This window comes from Epinephelus fuscoguttatus, linkage group LG22, assembly GCF_011397635.1.
Source record: "Epinephelus fuscoguttatus linkage group LG22, E.fuscoguttatus.final_Chr_v1".
Lineage (NCBI taxonomy): Eukaryota > Metazoa > Chordata > Actinopteri > Perciformes > Serranidae > Epinephelus > Epinephelus fuscoguttatus.
Genome location: NC_064773.1, coordinates 2609427 through 2630954, shown reverse-complemented (window position 1 = coordinate 2630954; position 21528 = coordinate 2609427). Strand labels below are relative to the sequence as shown.

Sequence of the window (21528 nt, the reverse complement as noted above, 5' to 3'; positions counted from 1 at the left end):
CGACACTGAGTAAACCAGAGCTGGATCCTGATTGGCTGTTGCCTTCTTCCACCTCCTCCTCCCTGCTCTCATACTGGCTGGTGTACGCCCTGCAACAGCTTTACGAGGAGCTGAAGGGTTGACGCACCACATTCTGCACCAAGAGGAAACACCACAACAGGTAGGACACTCTGAGTGTGTGTGTGTGTGTGTGTGTGTGTGTGTGTGTGTGTGTTTACTGAAGGTCTGGGGACAAACATCAGCTCACACAGACACAAACATCCAAAACCTTCAACCATTAAATCTTAACGGTGGTGCTGGAGGAAGTGTTCAAAGTTAAAGTGCTGCACCCAAAACTTACATCCAGCAAAATTTACTGAAAGTGAAAATGTGCAATAAAGTGTTCCCTGCTGTCATTCTGATGTACAGTTTTAGCCCACTAACTATCCCACTGTTGGCAATGGTACTACTGTACTTTCAATAAAGCAATCGTACTATCAAACTCACAGTTTTTCCAGTTTACATTAAGTTTTTCTTTCTCTTTCTCTCTCTCTCGCACACAATTCTGGCATCCTGCTTGCAACTCACTTAATCCAAACTCCACCCAGTTTCCTCTCTGAGTCAGACTTTGGTCTTGTGTTAAAGTGAAAATAAAATCAACATCCTGCCTGAAACGACCTCAGACTGTTGAATCTGTCCACAGACAAACTTTTTAAAAACTACAAAGACAACAGAAGAAGAAAGACGTTAAAGATTTGGAGGAAGAAAAACAACCTAAACTGATATTTTAACTCAGTTTGACTCATAATCAAATTATTAAAATTAGATAAAGAAACTAAAATATAATTTATTGTTATGTTACCTTATTTTAATTTTTTTCCACATTTCAAATATTGATTCTTATCATCAGTTTTATTCAAAAAGGTGAAAAAAATGCTCAAAAATATTAAATCTTATATTTCCGTCTCTCTTCTGTTTCTGTTCTTGTTAACATGATGTTTTAAATCGTACGTCAGCTGTTGGTCAAACTGCAGTTTTTCACTTAAATAAAGTTTTGGCTGTTTCCAGTCTAGCGGGCGGACACTCTGGATCTGACAGATGCTCGTAAATTCATTGACCGGTTTCGATTTTTATTTTTGTTTCCCAGGTCAACATGTTGTCCATCCCAGATCTGATCAAGAAGAAGAGAGACGGAGGAGAGTTCACTGACGAAGACATCGTAACCTTCATCCGCAGTGTTACAAACAAAACTATACAGGATTGTCAGACAGGTACGAACCGTTGAACTCAAACACTAACACACCGTCCTGAGGTCATTTCATCACCTGCGTCTCCCCTCTTCTTCCTCCGTGAAGGCGCCATGCTGATGGCGATCTGGCAGAAGGGAATGACCGACAAGGAGATCGAGACCCTGACCAGAGAGATGATGCTGTCAGGGGAAGTGATGTCATGGCCGAAGGAGTGGGCGGGGCTGATGGTTGACAAACACTCAACAGGAGGCGTGGGGGATAAAGTCAGTCTGGTGTTAGCGCCTGCGCTAGCTGCCTGCGGCTGTAAGGTACACCTGCCCACACACACATCACACCTGCATGTGATCTGCTCAGAGACAGACGGACATGTTGTACCCACAGACTGTATGGTGACCAAATATGGTCAGTTTGGCTCCACGGACCAATGAGTGATGTCATGGTGGGCACGTCCACTTCTTTGGACAGGGTATGGTCGTATGTCTATGATGTCATAATAACCTGAGGTGTGTGTTTGTCAGGTGCCGATGATCAGTGGGCGGGGCTTGGCTCACACAGGAGGAACTCTGGATAAACTGGAATCAATTCCAGGATTCAACATCCAGCAGTCATCAGCTCAGGTGCAACTAACTATAAAACATGTACAACTCTGTGACGACGTTAGAAAATATTTAGCCAAGACAGCAGTGTGGACATTAGACTGATATATCAATCTGTTCATCCTCTGACTTTTTATTTGTGGCCATCATCTGGTCTAAATTTGTCCAATATGACCACAAAAGAACTGAGATGGTGATAATGGTAAAGCCAAACGTCATGTTGGCACTGAGCTCAGAGCACCATGAAGTCTCAGGACTGTCTTATTGTGAAATCAGCTCAGTACAGCTGCAGAATGAATACTCAGATCTTTAGTTGTTCAGCCACTACCCTGACTAAGTACATGTTTTGTATGATGAGTACTGCAGGGCTCCTCAGTTCAGCTCAGGTCACTTGCTGCCTTCAAATGGGACCTGGCTATCACATGGGAAGTCGTGAACATCATTAACGAGAGCAGCGCTGCGAGGCAACAGCAACACAGTAGTTACAAACCATCCGCCAACACATGAGCTTCTATGGTGTTCGCCATTTCTGTCAGCAAATGTCGAGCCCAGTGATGCAGAAGCAGTGCCGATCACCCGGGTAATTTCATACCACAGAACTCAAACTGAGCAACTTTCATAGTAATGAACTGGGCCGCACCTTCAACGCTGTATCCAGGTCTCTCAATACATCCATGGTTCATATGGACTTTTCTCCCGAACACGTGAGAAACATCCACCTGCAGAGCTGGAGAGCCGCTGTTTTAGATGTGCGCATGCACGACTTACAGAGCCTCAGTTTTATGTTGTACAGACAGAGATTGCTAAATGTATATTTAAGATCCGTGTTGTAAAAATACTGTTAGCCTAGTGTTGACAACTGCTTGTTTGAAGTGGAAGTATTAAACTTTTCCACTAGCTAGCACACTCGCTCACTAGCTAACGCTGTCTGCCTGTCAACATAAAGGTGCGGACACACCAAACCGACATCAAAGAACTAGCGGCGACGAAAGCCAACTGTTGCGTCGTCTACGTCGCCTCACGTCGCCCTGTGTCAGTTGCATTTGAACACACTACACGGACTACATCCGACGGCCAAGTAGCACGTACGTTCTGCGCGGAGTGCGGAGCGGAGTGAGAGAGTGGTACATCCTGTCAGCCGAGGGGTTTCCTATCTGTGCAGCCGAGCACCGCAGCACCTCCACGGACTATTACATCCAGACGGTCCCGGTGTTTCCTCCGCAGGCTCCACTTCACTCAGCTGCCCGATAAACCCGCTGCTTCTTCCCACTTTAACCTGAATAACAAACCAGGGCTCGGTGCTCCGGTTGGATCCAAACGGAGAGCCGGGGCTAGCTCAGAGACTAGCGGAGGCTAACTGGCTGTGCTTCCCTCCGGTCATGCTGCGGCTAACGCTCCGCTAGCCGCTCCCAGCTAGCTCCGGTTTGTTATTCAGGTTAAAGTGTGAAGAAGCAGCGGGTCTGTGGGGCAGCTGAGTGAAGTGGAGCCTGAGGAGGAAGCACCGGTTAGCCCCGGTTTCACTACAGGCAGATTCACTCACTACAGGCCGCCGGCGCCTAAGGGCCAACGGTGCGGGACAAATGCAAAAACTAGGCCGACAGATGCTCACCGACGGCCCGACTTTGGTCGACGGCTGACCGTCGACTTGGTGTGGCAGGGCCTTAAGACAGAAAATGCCAACTTTCGTCACAGTCCATTTTAGGAGGACCACTGAAGGAAACATGTCCTTTTTTAAAATGATCAAACGATGGATCATAGATGTTTGTCTCTGGCTGCAGCGTTAGCTCGCTGAAAAGTTTTCTATTTCCACTGTAAAATGTCAGTTAAAACCGTTGCCGTCTAATACTTTGACTTGGATTAGTCCACTGTCCACTAGTCCCTGTCCACCCATCCGGAGGACAGGGAAACAAAACCCCCAAGGAAAAATCTGACAAGGCCCTAAGCAGCCTCCAGCAAACCCAGCAGACACAGGCTGTGCACTGCTCTGCTGACAGAAGAACCAGAGGGAGGGCGGGACATCGGCAGGACGTCGGCGGGGTCTGTTGCTGTTCATCCAGCTTCCACAGACCCCTGGACATGGAGCTGTGGACTGTCATTTGTACCCCCGGGGGTTTCATGGCCCTATTTCCCAGACAGGCAGACTTGTTCCTCCAGACCATCCAACCTAGCACTGACACTCAACAAAGTATCAAGAGACGGCAACGTTTTTTAATCAACATTTTGAAGTGGCAATAGACGACTTTTCAGCTAACTCAGCTAGTGTGCTAACTACGCTAGCTAATACTGTCAGCCAGAGACAAACAACTATGATTCACTGTTCGTTAATTGTCCGATAATTTAAACAATGTTTTCTCGCGACGGTGATGTTGAAGTTAATATATTCCGTTATGACTGGGGAGTTGATTCGCAGATGCTAGCTAGTGTTAGCATAGCTAGCTAGTTGAAATGTTGACTACTCCCACTACTGCTGGGACTGACTGGATTAAAAACTAATAAGTGTTGGACTGGTTAGGGATTGTGAGCCTCTGATTGGCCACTTTAAAAAATGACTGACAGATACCCCGCCCTCTCAAACTTGCGCATGCGCACATTTAAAATGACGGAACACTACAGACATGACCTCATCTGAAGGCGACAGCTGTCGGACGAAGAAGAACAGCACAAGTGCTAAACTGTGCAGAGAAAGAAGAGCTGCAGATGAATCAGAGCTGCATGATGGTCTATAAACTGTCTGTAAATAGTAAAAAATGGCCGTCACTAACTCCTGGAATCAAAGGTGACGTCTGACCTTCAGGCCAAAGATATTTATTTTATATAATCACAGAACCATGTGATTCAATTACTTAATTCTAACAGCAGCGTTTATTTGACCTCCACATGGTTTGGTTCCTAAAATGTTTGGTTTATTCATGACAGTGGAGATAACGGCAGTGACAGAGGAACTGAGACATAATCACTCATGATAACCATCATGTTTGAATGTTTGTCTCATGACAGCAGGACTTTGGCTCCACGTGTGTTGATTTATGACAGACGTTTACTGATCAACAGAAAGCAAACAACAAATACTCCGTGACATTAACCCGTCCAGCTATGAGCCTCGTGAAGTCTCACAGTAGCTTAAAATATGTTTGTATGTATCTACTGCACATTGTTTAGAATAACTGGGACTATTTGATGTGAATAGTTACAAAAAAGAGTAATAGGTACCACACTGTGAAAACACTCCACTGCAATAAAAGTCCTGCAAATAAAAAACCTGACTGAAGTAAAATATGTTTCAGCAAAAAAAAAAAGTCAGTATGTTTCCTGGTCTATGTGATGTTTGTGGGTTATCAGTGCTGCGGTGTGATACTTTAACTGTACATCTGTATTATACATAAACTAACAGTAGTTTCACTGTGCAGATCCTGAAGATCCTGGAATCAGTGGGCTGTTGCATTGTGGGTCAGACGGAGATGTTGGTTCCTGCAGATCGGGTTCTATACGCCCTGCGGGACGCCACCAGCACCGTGGACAGCCTACCACTAATTACTGGTAATAAACCGGTTTAACTGACATTATATAAACCAGGGCTGCTCGATCAGGGCAGAAATCATGATTGTGATTATTTTGGTCAATATTGAAATCACAATCACTGGAAATCAATTTTTTTTTGTAGTTTTCATAATTGTTTGAAGCCAAAATCATAACTGAAAATAAACTTTGATAATCGCCCAGACCTAATATCCACTTGTATAAACTACTGAATCAGCTGTGTTGTCAGCTGACATACTGACATATTAAAACGTGTGTTTGTTGTTTGAGGCTCCATCATCTCAAAGAAAGGAGCCGAGAGTCTGAAAGCTCTGGTGCTGGATGTGAAGTTTGGACGAGCTGCTCTGTATAAAGACCTGGCCAGTGCTAAAGAACTCGCACAATTAATGGTAAGTACATTATGAGTATTAATCATACTAAGATTTATTAACCTCTTGTACTCCACCCCCATTTTGTAGCAAAAACGCCTAAAATGACATACCCAAATTAAAATGTCTGTAGCTTCTGAACCGCTCTGACTACATGCATGCATGAGGTCTTGCCAGAAAGAAAACTCTCTGAAGTTTCTTGTGAACGTGTCAGAAACACTCTAGGTGATACAGAGACAGAGTAATGGGCCTCTGAAGTCAGTAACAAGTTGAAGATTCTGCCTAAAATAAAATAAAAAATGTGTTTCAGGATGAATAACTGTCTGTGGCTTCATCTGAGCAGGTAAATGACACTGTGGGGCTGTAGGCACACTATCAATGAACACTTGTTTCAAATTTGAAGAAGACTGCTCAAAGTATGACCATTCTACAGTGTTTTTACCATGAGAAGATCCAGGCGGAGCTCCAAATGACAAGTGGGTCACTCTGCTTCAAAACAGTACTATCAGTGATCAAACAACACTCAGCCAGCTTCAAACATTGTACCTTATTGAAATCAGGTGTGATTATGATAGCTGATGTTGTTTATGACACAGAAACACCATAAAATATCACCAAATAAAGCCATATGAAACGTGAAAGTTATGATCCCACTTTCTAGACGGTCTATCTCAGCCAAAAATAGTGGTAGGAGTGAGACTCTTACCTTTTATAAACCAGCTACGTGCCCACTCACAGCTCCACATGAGATCGTGAGTAATCCTTTAACTTTTCCCGTTGAAAAACGGCATGACTTAATAGAATTTAAAGAGACTGAGCCGAAGGAAGCAACTCCTGTGATGAGTAATAAAAACAAGGTTTGTTCCTGTTAACAGGCTCCATGGTTCAGATATGAAGCCACAGAATATCGAGCCAGTCACCATCATATCGTCATACGTGACTAAATAAAATAAAAAATAAAATAAAGCTTGTTTCGTTTCTAAATAACTGGTAGATATCTTCTGTTTCACTCTAAGGAGACCAAACGAAAATCTTTAACATGTATATGTACTGCTAATGAAGATGATGATATTGTACCACAGTAGCCAGAACTATAACGATAATATTATTACTTTCAATAATGTTGTTGTAAGATACTGTCATTACCTGCATCTCTCTCTCTCTCTCTCTCTGTGTCTCATTGTGTCATGTGGATTACTGTTAATTTATCATGCTGATCTGTTCTGTACGACATCTATTGCACGTCTGTCCGTCCTGGAAGAGGGATCCCTCCTCAGTTGCTCTTCCTGAGGTTTCTACCGTTTTTTTCCCCGTTAAAGGGTTTTTTGGGGAGTTTTTCCTGATCAGCTGTGAGGGTCATAAGGACAGAGGGATGTTGTATGCTGTAAAGCCCTGTGAGGCAAACTGTGATTTGTGATATTGGGCTTTATAAATAAAATTGATTGATTGATTGATTGATTGATTGATTGATTGATTGATGATGGTGATGACGGTGTAGTGTTATTTCAGGTGAGCGCAGGAAACGGTCTGGGCATACAGACGGCGGCGGCCCTCACCTGTATGGACGGTACGATTGGTCGATGTGTGGGAAACAGTGTGGAGGTGATCGAGTCTCTGGAGACACTAAAGGGTAGAGGACCTGACGACCTGATGGAGCTCGTCACTGCTCTGGGTAACGACTTTAATTTGTTCCCTGAAGCACTCCCTGAAGTCACGACGTAGATTTTAGAGCTACAGGAGCATTTTGTTAGTGTTCACACGCAGGAACACGAGATGTTTAAAGTTTCAGAAAGCAAAAAAAAAAAATCACTGATGCTACAGCAAAGTCATGTTTGGTAGGTTGCTATGGCAACACACAGACACGGCACACCATGTGAGGGTCAAAAAACTACAGGTAGATTCTGATTTAAAACAAAACTAGACTTACCGCCCTGTGGTTGTATGACCCCGCCCACCAGTCCACCCTGTGGTTGTATGACTCCGCCCACCAGTCCACCCTGTGGTTGTATGACTCCGCCCACCAGTCCAGTGTCTCTGACAGTCTCCATCCATCACACTGACCTTTGACCTTCGACCATAAAAATTCTAAATTTGAGAATCTTCCCTTAACGCCTTCTTCAGATATTGCGTTCCCAACAATGAGATAGATTCATGGTCAAAGTAACCTTTGATCACAGTAATCAGTTCATTGTTGAGTCCGAGCGGATGTTTGTGTCAAATTTGAGGAAATCCCCTCCAAGTGTTCTTGAGATATTGTGTTCACAAGAACAGGATGAGAACCCAAAACCCCTGACGCCTCCACCACGGCTATGCCCGGCACAGAAGCATAAAATAAATAAATATAACATCCATCCTACCATCTTGTCCTGGAGTCCAAGGTGACGTCTTCATATGTCGTGTTTTGTTTCATCAACAGTCTGAAACACAAAGAGATCCAAGTTTAATTAAACATCAGACATAAAAAGGAAGAAAATCATCACAACTGAGAAACTGGAATCACTTCAACCTCAAGATTATTTTCTTAATTGATTGTTTTGGGGTGTAAATGTCAGAAAAATGTCCCAGAAGCCCAGGGTGATGTCCAACATGTCTTCTTTGGTCAAACTGACCCAATCCCCCAAACACAGGGTTGGAAGTTAACGTATTTGTCCACCTGCCTCTGTGGCTGGATCCCAAAATCTACCAGCCTCACAATACATCACCATTGTTTATCTTGGCTGCTGAGTGAAGCTGATCTGGCAGCTACCTGCATATTTTTCCAGGACTTGGCTGTTGGTTGGTGATAATTTCAACCCTGTCAAAGATACTGTTTCCTGTGATACGAGACAACGAGGAGCAAAAATTCACACATTTAATGATTTGGCATCAGTTTGTCACTGATTTAAATATCTAACTAACTGATCATCAAATCAGTCACAGATTAATTTACTGTCCACTAATGTAAACAATATGAATTTGTTTACCGAGCTCTATACTGTGAACTTTCATATTTCAGTCTTAACACCTGTTTGGTTTCTATGAGTTCTTCAGAGATTTGAGATCAGGCTGCATATCATATTATAAAACACTAGTTCATACCCATTATGTACAGCATACCATACCATGACGTAGTCATACCAAACATTAGAAAACAACACCAACATTGGTCCACAGGGGGAGCCACAGCGATCGGTCACATTTTAGCCATTTTGAAGCATTTTTCTGTTGTTATAGCGCCACCCAGTTGCCAATTAGAGTTAAATTTCTCCAGTCACCTTGAGGCGTCCTGTTCTACATATCTACCAAGTTTAGTAAAAATCCATATGGCGGTTAGGCCTAGATAAGAAATGAGCTCTCTAGCGCCCCCATTTTGTTTGATGGGCTCAATAATGGAGGGGTCCCCTCAGATTATGTGTGCTCATATGCCTACAAAGTTGCGTGGTGATGGGTGAAACCCTTGAGATGTTCTACACCTTTATGTGATGAGCCACGCCCTCCGCAATATTCATTGCCTTATAGAAGCTCAGTTTTAGGAAGTTTTCCAACTTTTGCCAAGAGGGAACTTTAGATATTGCTCCCTAGATTATGTTCACCCAGTTTCATGCAGATCGCTCAAACTTCCTAGGAAGAGATCCATTTGAAGTGTTTTTCAAAACATTCAAAATGGCGGAAAATCTATATAAGCAGAAGTTATGGGTTCTTGAGGCAAATGTGTTCCTCATGAGGAGAGGCATCTCTGTGCAAAGTTTCATGTCTCTACCACATACGGGGCATGAGATATGCCCATTCAAAGTTTGACATTTCAATGGGTTGCTATAGCGCCCCCCTTTGGCCAATTGATGTAATATTGCTTCACTGGCATCCTCCCATGACCCTCTACCACTGTGCCAAATTTCACATGGATTGACCAAGTCAGTGAGGAGAAAAACATGGAACACACACACACACACACACACACACACACACACACACTCAGGCAGAACATGACAATTATTCATTACTTTTTTTTATTCTTTTAACGTGTACAATGTCAGAAAATATATTAAAATGTCATAATCTCCTGAAGTCCTGACTTATTTGTCTTGTCTGACAAAGAGTCAAAACGTCAAAAATATCCAATTTAATTTCACACAAGACAAAAAAGACAGCACATCCTGTCTTATCTGGCAATTGTGCTTCAAAACAATTAAAATGATTAACTGATAATTAAAAGCAGATACTTTTGTAATCGGCTCATCGTCTAATTAGAGCTGCAATAATTAGTCAGTTAGTTGAATGACAGGAAATTATTCTGTAACTGTTTTCATAACCAATTAATAATTCAGCCACATCCCAACACTGCAGCTCCTGTCATGTGTACATGTTCTATCATTTTATTTTCCAAATGATTAAAAATGTACCAACTTATGTAATTACTTAAATAATAAGCAGATTAATCACTAAAGGAAACAATGGTTAATTGAAACCATGAAATAGTTATCGATTCAGGTGTAGGTGTTCGATATAGCAGCTAGCACTAAAAGCTAAAGTTAGCATAAACGTTTAACGTTAATCTTTGTATTTAATTCCGGTGCAAACCGACGGACAGCAACAGTAAAAGGACAAAACGCAATAACAGTGACTGTTATTGATTAATGTTGGTAAACAACACCGTGTGATAATTTAAGACTTTTGTTTGTTTTGTCTAATAGCTACATAGCGAGTTGGCTAGCTTAGGAAGCTAACATTAGCTAACCCCATCAGTAGCCTACCTGTCTGGAGCCTGAAGCTAACTCCGCTGCACCAGACTCCATTCATATTTCACACAATTTAACACAGGTGCGTCAGACACCGTGAGGAGTTCATGAAACCTGGGAAAGTGGACAACTTCCAGCGCAAACGGAGCCGGTGGCTAGTTCAAAGGACCTGGGAATTTTTTTTCTGGGGCTAACAGCCTCAGTTCATGTCCACACATCACTACAACCATAGACATACATACGTGTGTATATATGTCTATGGCTACAACAACCTGGGCAGTTAAATTATGAACCAAACAATCCTGCTTTTTACATCAACATTGTTACTTTTAATCCAACCCCTTAAACTTTATTTAAGAGAACGATATTCTGGGGAGGTTGATAAGAATACATAAACATACTGTACAACAAAAACATAAATATAAATACATTGAAATACTGTACAAAAATCCTTACAAGTAAATGGTAAATACACAAATGATAATAAGCAGCACCAACCTATAAATGCAGCAAAGCCATATGAATTATATTTGTAATAAATTAAAAAATATTTATATAAAAAAATAAGTATAGGCCCTCCATTAACAATAAGGAAGAATAATTATTTCCATGTAAACACTGGCGTCAAACATTTAAGGTTTATTTCTGTGAAATTCGGTCGTGGGACTCTGATGCTGGCCAGAAAAACAACAAAAATAAATAAACAAAAAAGAAATAAAATGAAATAAAATAAAATTAGATTAAAAATTAAAATAAATTTAATGAAATCAAATTAACAAATAAATAAAGGACTCTGATGCTGGCCAAAAAAATACAATACAATGAAATAAAATAATGAAACATAAATAAATAAATAAAATAAAATAAATAAATAAATAAATAAAGGACTCTGATGCTGACCAAAAAAATACGATACAATGAAATAAAATAATGAAAAATAAATAAATAAATAAATAAAATAAATAAATAAAATGAATAAATAAAGGCCTCTGATGCTGGCCAAAAAAATAACAAAAAAAATAAATTAAAATAAACAAAAAATAAATAAAATAAAATTCGATTAAAAATTAAAATAAATTTAATGAAATCAAATTAACAAATAAATAAAGAACTCTGATGCTGGCCAAAAAATACAATACAATGAAATAAAATAAAATAATGAAAAATAAATAAATAAATAAAATAAAATAAAATAAATAAAAAATAAAGGACTCTGATCTTGGCTAGGAATGGACCAAAAACATCTCATTTCTTTGTTGTAGCTTAACATGAAAAATGTAGTCGGAGAAAAACTATTTGTGAATGAAAGCTGACTTATAAATGTACCAGAAAAATAACCTGTGTTATTTGTCGTTGCGTTTGTAGGCGGCCTGTTGCTGAAGATGAGCGGTTTGGCCTCTGACCTCCCAGAGGGCAAACGGAAGATTTCTGAGGCTGTGATTGGTGGAGCTGCTCTGTCTAAGTTCCAGGCCATGATGGAGGCTCAGGGCGTGGCCAGTGAGACGGCTCGGTCACTGTGCTCCGCCCACACTGATTACTACAGTGTCCTGAGGAAGTCGAAGCATCAGATTGAACTGAAGACACCCACAGAGGGTAAACAAACAAACAACAACAACATGAATACACAAACCCACCCGCACAGATGTCTGTATGTTGCAAAGATGCTTTTATTTTGAAAGGTTTCGTCGTTATTAGTGAAGTAACTTTAACCTCTGAGGCCATTTATTACGTTTCTATAATATTTCATGTTAACACATTTATATTTATTGCTAAAGCTGCAGCAACATCAAAGTAAATATATGACATGTTTATTTATGTGTGCAGTATAATTATTTACCTATTTTACTTATATTTATTTATTTATATTTGCACACTTATCTGTTAAGTTACTTACACTTATAGTTTAGTATTTATTAACAAACATACATATATATTTACTCATACATTTATGTGTTTAATAACTTATATTTTTACCCATGCACTTATATATTTATGTACTTATATCTTTACACACATATTTTCTTAGTTTAAACATATTTTTTTCTAATGTACTTATATATTGATTTACTTGCTTTTTCACTTACATATATTCTTACTTACATTTTTACTTACATATGCACTGATATTATTTACATATTTATATATTTACTAAAATACTTTTACTTAAGAACTTATGTATTTAATTACTCACATTTTTACTTATTTTACAAACATATATTTTTACTAATGTATTTATCTATTCACTTATTAGCATTATTATTTACTCGTGTCTTTACTAATGTTTTATTTTCATACTTACATATTTGTTTTTGTAACTTGTGCACTTATATATTTAATAACATATAAATAATCTATATTTACTTACCGACAATGGTATTGGAGAAATCAATGCAAAGAATTATAAAAGTTACAGCCCTAAGTTATCAAGCTTCATCTGGATGTATTTAATCATTTTCCTGTAAGAACATGTGACGTTAATAAACCCTAAAAAACTGATTACTCAGATCGTTAACACTGATCAGATTTAATGTGACACAGCACACCTGAACATATCTCTCTCTGTCTGTGTGACGTCATGCAGGTTTCGTGGTCGATGTTGACGGTATGACGTTGGCTCAGGTGCTGCATAAGTTGGGGGCGGGCCGATCAAACGCTGGAGAACCTATCAATCACAGCGTGGGGGCGGAGCTACTGGTGTCACTGGAGCAGAAGGTCGAGAAAGGTGAGAGGCAGATGATGATGATGATGATGATGATGATGATGATGATGTTTGACCTGTGTGTATTTCCAGGCGTCCCCTGGCTGCGGCTCCATTATGAGGATCCGTCCCCGACCCCAGACCAGATGAGTCGCCTGCAGAGCGCTCTGACTCTGGGAGCTCAGGGACACAAAATCAAACAGAGCTTAGTCAGAGAAATACTGCTGCCTCAGTAATTCATGTTTATACCATCATCACGTGACTGACCCTTTAATAAGCCCCGCCCTCCTCTGTTGCTGTGGCTAACCCGTCAGTTCTGTTTATCAATCTGTTTGTTGTTTATAACATGAGCAGAACATATAAAAATGAATGAATAAATGAATGAAGGAGTCAGAGTTGTTTGTTCGTGTATTTGTTGTGTAAAGGTGAAGTGATGCAGCAGTGTGACCAGCAGGGGGCGTCAAAACCACACACTGAAAGTCATGATGAGGTGAAGAGCCCAGGGCCCACTGCACCAGGAGGAACCCAGGGCCCTCTGCACCAGGAGGAACCCAGGGCCCTCTGCACCAGGAGGAACACAATAAAACATCAGTACTCCTTCCACCTCCGTAAATAACAAAGAAACAGGTTTTGTCAAAATGTGAGAAATGAAACTTTATTTAAATGATCTCAATCTGCCACAAACTGACCGAAGCATAAAAAGTTCATCTAACTACTCTATCAGCTCTTTATTCATATAAAAAAAACACAAACAGAGGAACGTCGGGGCAGGAGTCTGTTAGCGGACGAAGGGTCACTGAGTCCTCCGGGAACATTTTTTAATTTAACTTCAGTCCGTGTTGCAGATTCGAGGTCTCAGCTGGTCCAGACCACTCAGTGAACCTGCATCAGTAAACAGGCTCCTGCAACACATATACACACAGCTGAGTCATGCTGTCATCTGTCGCCATGGAGACAGAGTGAGGGGAGGTCAGAGGTCAGTGGACAACGGAGTTGAGCGGTTCGGCTCTGATGTTTCCTAAATCCAGGGTGGAGTCTGTTTCCTCGTCAATCTCCCCGATCACGGCCCTGAAACACACGGAGAGTAATCATTAGTTAATGGTTCAAACTGAGCTCCGACTCCCGACACTCAGTCTGTTTCCATGACGACAGAGAAAATGGATTTATTGTGTCGGACTTTTAAAGTACACGTAAACATGTTAGTCCGACTTAAACTGGACTTTTAAAACAGACGTAAACATGTTAGTGCGACTTAAACCGGACTTTCAAAATACACGTAAACATGTTAGTGCGACTTAAACCGGACTTTTAAGATACACGTAAACATGTTAGTGCGACTTAAACCAGACTTTTAAGATACACGTAAACATGTTAGTCCGACTTAAACCAGACTTTTAAGATACACGTAAACATGTCAGTGCGACTTAAACCAGACTTTTAAGATACACGTAAACATGTTAGTGCGACTTAAACCAGACTTTTAAAATACACGTAAACATGTTAGTGCGACTTAAACCAGACTTTTAAGATACACGTAAACATGTTAGTGCGACTTAAACCAGACTTTTAAGATACACGTAAACATGTTAGTGCGACTTAAACCAGACTTTTAAGATACACGTAAACATGTTAGTGCGACTTAAACCAGACTTTTAAAATACACGTAAACATGTTAGTGCGACTTAAACCGGACTTTTAAGATACACGTAAACATGTCAGTGCGACTTAAACCAGACTTTTAAGATACACGTAAACATGTTAGCCCGACTTAAACCAGACTTTTAAAATACACGTAAACATGTTAGTGCGACTTAAACCGGACTTTTAAGATACACGTAAACATGTTAGTGCGACTTCAACCGGACTTTTAAGATACACGTAAACATGTTAGTGCGACTTAAACCAGACTTTTAAAATACACGTAAACATGTTAGTGCGACTTAAACCAGACTTTTAAAATACACGTAAACATGTTAGTGCGACTTCAACCGGACTTTTAAGATACACGTAAACATGTTAGTGCGACTTAAACCAGACTTTTAAAATACACGTAAACATGTCAGTGCGACTTCAACCGGACTTTTAAGATACACGTAAACATGTTAGTGCGACTTAAACCGGACTTTTAAGATACACGTAAACATGTTAGTGCGACTTAAACCAGACTTTTAAGATACACGTAAACATGTTAGTGCGACTTAAACCGGACTTTCAAAATACACGTAAACCTGTCAGTGTGAGTGAAATGGTCCTGCAGTGAATGTGTCACAGTGGGACTAACACACCCAGATCATGTGACTCCTGCATGTATACAGTCAATCAGACCCAAACTGGCCGAGGCGCTCTGAGCATGCTCCACAGTTTCCGCCCCGGGCTTTGACCCGGAAGTCCAATAGCATTAAATGTGTAAGAGAAGAAGAAGCCGGTAACAACATGGAGAAATCTACATCCAGAGCCGTGACTTTTTGGACGGACCAAATGTACAGAGCTGTAAAGTTGTCCACCATGGTAGCAGTTAGCTGCTAGCTAACCGTAGCTAACTTGTTTGTCCATTGTTTGGTCTGTGACGTAATAGGTCAACAGGAAAAAGGTCCAATACTAACAAGCTGAAAGGGGGCATATCTCCACCTATCGTAGAGGAGTCGCACATACTTGGCTCAATAAATGGATTCCCCTCCCGTGCTTGTATACTGGGACAAGGACAGTAGGCCAGTTAGATGTCCTCGTCCAGCTGGGACTGTAGCTCCACTTCACTGTGACTGGAAACACACTGAGTGCTTTCCAATGAGAAACAAAGGCTGTTCTATCACTCTCTTCAAAGCCAGACTCCATTGAGAAAAACAAAAATTTAACATCAGTGGACACAGGAGCTGCTGGTCTACTGCTGCCTCCATCAGTAACTGTGTTTGTGTTATTGTGTGACTCTTATGAATCTGAACGAACCCTTTGAAACCCCAGAGTCACACAATAACACAAACACAGTTACTGATGGAGGCAGCAGTAGACCAGCAGCTCCTGTGTCCACTGATGTTAAATTTTTGTTTTTCTCAATGGAGTCTGGCTTTGAAGAGAGGATAGATGGGGAGGTGAAGCTGTTAACAGCTTCCTGTCACATCAGGCTGTCTAATGGCAAAGTAAAGAGGTGAAAATATTCTAAATATAGTGTGCAGTATGTTGTTGCTGCCCCCCCTCCACAGAGGGACACTGCTGAGCTCCTGTGTCAGTTTCCCTGCCTGCTTCTACTAGCTAGGGGCGTGCTGACTTACATCTGCTGTATGTAACACACTGAATACAGTCACTCATTATAACCCATTTTAAAAGATCCCAACTGTCCCTTTGAGCAAAGGATTTTAAGACTACCTCCACCTGTTTTATGTCCATTATTCTTATTGTCTGATACAGAAGTGGAGCTGATGTGATGGATGAACACGTTAATGATTATTGACAGGTGAGAGGTGACTCACACGTTGTCTCCTCTGACGATGTAGAGTCCCAGCACCACCTGCTCCACCCCCTGACTGGAGCTGAACACTCGCTCGTGACTCTCATCCAGGATCAGGTTGATGGTCTGATCGAAGCCCTTCAGAGTGCCCTGGACACACACACACACACACACACACACACACACACACGAGAGTTTTTCCTTTTAAACTTAAAATGCTTTGACTTACAGTATCAACATTCATACAAACAGTTAACTCTAAACATTTTACTGCACCACACACACGTCTACTTAAGTATTTTGATGCATGTGTTTTACATGTAGTGGAGTAACATGCAGTTACATGCAGTACTTTTACAGCAGATAAGGATCTCAATACTTCATGTAGCAGTGCAGGTAGTTCAGGATGTTTTACACTCACCACAATCATCCTGCCGTCTGAGGTGATGATGGCCACAGTGCCTGAATCAACCGAGTTAAAGCAACAACACACTTTTCTGCACAAAACACTCATTAAATTAACATAATTAAATTAAAAATAATAACACACTGCGCTGTTAACTCTACCAACACTCCTGTGTCACTACACAGAGGAGCTACACCGCTGTACGTTCATAAATAACCAACAAAACACTCCTAGCTTGGGCGCTAAGCTAACTAGCATGTTTCCATTCATTCAGACGGGCAGTTAGCATGTTAGTTAGCTAGCTAGCGGTAGCAGCAGCAGCAGGATACGGTTAATGTAGCTCTCCAGGGCGGTGGACATGTTTCCTGTCGGGCTCCGCGGTGATTAATCCAGCAGAGAGGTCGGTTAATGTTTCCCCCGGTTAGCTGGTGGTGAAACGGATCCAAAAACGTGACGGAGAAACGGCGGCAGGTGCTAACAGCGACAAAACACCGGAGAACAGACCGAAGCAATCCACCGCCGATTCACAGAGCAGCGCAGGCAGGAGAGCGGAGCACCGAGCAGGAAGGTCTGTGAATGAAGTTTATAGTGTTGTCGACATTTGGTTTTTATTTCCTTGTATTTCTATTATTTTACATCTGTTTGTTCCGTCTTTGTTCGCTCAACCTGATGCAGAAACTATTAAATTATTAACGTTTGAATATGTGCATTGACTGTTTGTGCTTAGGGACTGTTCTTTACTTATGAGGGGTGGTGCTGCAAAAAACGGGAGGTATGTCAGGCAATTATTTAAGCACCTGGGAGGGACTTATGTTTTTTATTTTGTCTGAGGAGAGCGACAGACAAATTTAAATGGTTGTATTTCCATTTATTTTACCACAATTTTTTAAAGACAGCCTCGAAACACAACTGCAGTTTGGAAGGTGTGTTTTTTTTTTTTTTAAAAAAAAAGGCAAAATTATCACAGCCAGAAACTGTACAAGAGAAATTATCATTGGATTTTTAACAGTCTTTGGTCACATCATGTTTAGTCTCGCTCACCAGACCTTTCTCAAGAAAAGAAAGGTCTGGCTGGGCCGACTCTCACTTTGAGATTGGAGGAAAAAATGCCCTGGCTGCTTGTATTTCTTTCAACCAATCACAATCGTTCTGGGCGGTGCCACAGCAACGGTGCGCTTGCAAAAATGTTGCCGGGGGGAAACAGGTTTTGGTGTAACACGCCCACAAAAATATCACCTACAGGACGCGAACCCTGGCAGAAAAATGGCTACATCCCCGCAAGATCAAACACCACAAAAGTTAGTAAAGGACGTGTTGAAAACTGCTACACAACCGGAAGTGGTAGGGCGGGACTTTTAGCGGGTGGCTCGTTCCGCCCAATGAGAGGCTGATCTATGCAGCGAACTTCCGCCCACTCAGACTACATCACATTCTATGACTGCTCCTGTCATAAAAACAAACAAAAACAAACCCCACTGTATTCTATGTCTCATTTAAAATTTGGCCAAAAGTAAATTGTTTTGACACAAATAGCTAATCAGCCAATCAGGTGTCAGCAGCTCATTAACATTTAGTCATGTAGACATGGTGAAGACGAGCTGCTGAAGTTCAAACGGAGCATCAGAATGATGAAGAAAGGTGACTGAAGTGACTTTGAACGTGACATGGTTGTTGGTGCCAGACGGGCTGGGGTGACATCTTGCCCCTCCTCAGGGAGGTTGGTGCTGTGCGACAACCTGGAAAGGTAATATGACACCAGACTGGCCTTGTCTGATCGGTGACGGATGGCAAACCTGAAAGGCTGGAGGGAGAGATACCACCGGGTAAGGCGGCTGTTGTGATCCTTCATGGAGTTGATCCAGGTGAGAGCCCGGTGCTCAGTTTCCAGATCAAACTCCCATCCAAGCAGATAGTACCGCAGACTCTCCAGCGCCCACTTAATGGCCAGACCATCTTTTTCCACAGTGGAATACCTGGTCTCACGTGGCTGCAGCTTGCGGCTCAGGTACAGGATTGGATGTTCCTGCCCAGGGTCTCCTTGGGCCAGGACTGCTCCAAGGCCGACTGTGGATGCATCCACCTGTACCAGGAACCTTTGGTTGAAGTCTCTGCTTTTGAGGACAGGGGAAGAACACAGGTGGGCTTTCAATGTGTTGAAGGTTGTTTCACAGTCATCTGACTAGGTTACTGGGTTCCTCTGGTCCTTGCTGGTCAGTGCTGTGAGTGGAGCTGCAATGGTTGCAAACTGGGGCACAAACTGGCGATACCAGCCTGCCAAACCCAAGAAGCTTCATCTCTAGGGTTTACAGAGGATGGTCCCAAAAAGAGCAAATATCCAGTGAGCCAAAATGCTTTGTTGATGCCAGAGGTCAGAGGAGAATGGCCAGACTGGTTCAAGATGATAGAAAGGCAACAGGAAGTCAAATAAGCACTGGTTCCAACCAAGGTGTGCAGAAGAGCATCTCTGAAGCAACAACACCTTGTCCAACCTTGAAGCAGATGGGCTACAGCAGCAGAAGACCACACCAGGTGCCACTCCTGTCAGCTAACAACAGGAAACTGAGGCTACAGTTCACACGGGTTTTCTCACCAAAACTGGACAATAGAAGATTGGAAAAACCACATTCAGATGGAAGCATGGATCCATCCTGCCTTGTATCAACGCTTCAGGCTGCTGCTGGTGGTGTAATGGTGTGGGGGAGATTTTCTTAGTACCAACTGAGCATGGTTTAAACACCACAGCCTACCTGAGTATTGTTGCTGAGCGTGTCCATCCCTTTATGACCACAGTGTACCCATCTTCTGATGGCTACTTCCAGCAGGATAACGCACCATGTCACAAAGCTCACATCATCTCAAACATGACAATGAGTTCACTGTACTCCAATGGCCTCCACAGTCACCAGATCTCAGTCCAATAGAGCACCTTTGGGATGTGCTGGAACAGGAGATTCTCATCATGGATGTGAGTTGAGTTGAATCTGGAATTGCAACTAGTCAATGTCACATTATGAGCAGTGGTAAGTGGCAGTGGTAAAAGCTGACTAGTTGTAATCAAGTTACAGATATTTACAATTACATTTCCACTCGTCAGAAATAAATTGTAGGTATTTTTAATAATAATTGCTACTGGTCATTATTACAATACGGATGCTTGGAATTCTAAGGAGTCAAAAAGCGATCCTTGATATCTGTAATTCTTATCACCACCACTGATTAAATGTTCGAAGAGCTCGCCGTACACTTTGCTGCAAAATGACAGATGAATTCATGAACCTTGTTAAAAACAAACATGGAGTCCAGCCCTCCCAGCAGGTCTTCATCTTTATTGTTGCTCAGTAGTTGTCCATACAAAGGGGGGGGTGGAGGAGAGCAGTGGAGCCCGACAGGACAAACACCAGGAACGTCATGCTACCAAAGTATTAAATTTGTACAAAAATACTTTACAACATCCCTGTTCCTTTAAAGAAAAATACAGTTTGGTTGGTTGGTGAAGCTACATGGAAACTAATCTGACCCACTATTTCAAATGGCAGTGCGATGCGTGAGTGTGTGTGTGTGTGTGTGTGTGTGTGTGCGTGCATGCGTGCGTGCATGTGTGTGGGCGGATGTCTTGCTGAGGTGAATCACTAGAGTGCAAATCCCTGCAATGCTATACACACACACACACACACACACACACACACACACACACATACACACAGCAGTTTTACTTGCGCACAAACACAGTGTGTATGGCTTTAGATTTCGCTCATCAAACCCTTCTGAAGCCACGCCCCCTCAGCTCTGTGGCCTTTTCCCATTGGTGGAACAGTTTTCTCAGCTGAACGCTGGAATGCTAACAGCGCTAACAAAGCTACCACTCCCAGTTACCAACCACAAAGTTCAAAGTTATCCATGAAATAGCGAATGCTAATCATATGCTAACCGAATACTGGTTGTGTTAGCCCAGTGCTAGCCATATGCTAAGAGACTAACAGTGATAGCCCTGTGTTGGCTGTGAGCTAAAGTGAATATTATGTCTTTTAATCAGGTGTTAGTCCCGTGTTAGCCTGTTTCTATGTCTGCGCTAACACCTAGCTAAGTTATCTAGGTGTTAGCTCTCTGGTAGCCATGTGGCAATTTATCAATAGTGGTATCCCAGAGTTAGCTGTGAGCTAAACCGGATATTAGCTCCCTTAACCAATTGTGAGTTCTGTGTTAGCCTCTTCCTTGGTCTGTGCTAGCTGTGTTATCTAGTTGTTAGCCCTGTGTTAGCAGTGTGCTAACGAGATATTAACTTTGTTTATTGTGTCTACGCTTTGCTCTAATGTGCAATTACCACATACCTGTTGTTTTAGTCAGGTGCTTGCCCTACTTTACCTATATGCCAGATAACTAACATGCTAGTTGTGTGCTAACTAAATGCTAGCTGTGTTTACCACATGTTAGCTCTATATTAGCCTTGTGTTAGGTGTGCACAACCATACACTGGCTTTGTTTGCCTGGCGTTAACCCTGGGTTAGCCATGCGCTAACTGAATACCTGTTGTAGCCCC

General features: G+C 41.9%; 3 protein-coding genes across 5 annotated transcripts in view; 1 reads left to right on the top strand and 2 right to left on the bottom strand.

Annotated features, from left to right (window-relative positions):
- The window catches only part of LOC125882625 (leucine-rich repeat-containing G-protein coupled receptor 5-like), an 80390-nt gene extending 72235 nt beyond the window's left edge, over positions 1-8155 (bottom strand). The window contains exon 1 of one of the 2 annotated variants that reach the window (XM_049566422.1): positions 8088-8155. In XM_049566422.1, the coding sequence (XP_049422379.1) occupies positions 8088-8140 (53 nt within the window). In that variant the 5' untranslated portion in view covers positions 8141-8155. The remainder of the gene's footprint in view (positions 1-8087) is intronic. The other variant, XM_049566421.1, reaches the window with a different exon arrangement.
- Positions 25-13772, top strand: LOC125882626 (thymidine phosphorylase). 2 transcript variants are annotated; one of them, XM_049566424.1, is made up of 10 exons: positions 25-160; positions 1127-1250; positions 1335-1537; positions 1748-1846; positions 5233-5362; positions 5633-5751; positions 7240-7402; positions 11811-12038; positions 13027-13167; positions 13569-13772. In XM_049566424.1, exons 2-10 carry the CDS (start codon positions 1133-1135, stop codon positions 13757-13759), a joined length of 1392 nt encoding a protein of 463 aa, XP_049422381.1. In that variant the 5' UTR covers positions 25-160; positions 1127-1132; the 3' UTR covers positions 13760-13772. The 2 variants fall into 2 exon arrangements, with proteins under 2 accessions (XP_049422381.1, XP_049422382.1); XM_049566425.1 differs by lacking the exon at positions 13569-13772 and adding an exon at positions 13237-13525.
- On the bottom strand, positions 13772-17562 carry lsm8 (LSM8 homolog, U6 small nuclear RNA associated). Its single transcript, XM_049566426.1, has 4 exons — positions 17321-17562; positions 17007-17047; positions 16608-16735; positions 13772-14211 (listed from the first exon to the last, which is right to left on the bottom strand). The coding sequence occupies exons 1-4, from the start codon at positions 17349-17351 to the stop codon at positions 14121-14123; spliced, it is 291 nt and encodes a 96-aa protein (XP_049422383.1). The 5' UTR covers positions 17352-17562; the 3' UTR covers positions 13772-14120.
- Positions 17563-21528: the final 3966 nt, after the last annotated feature.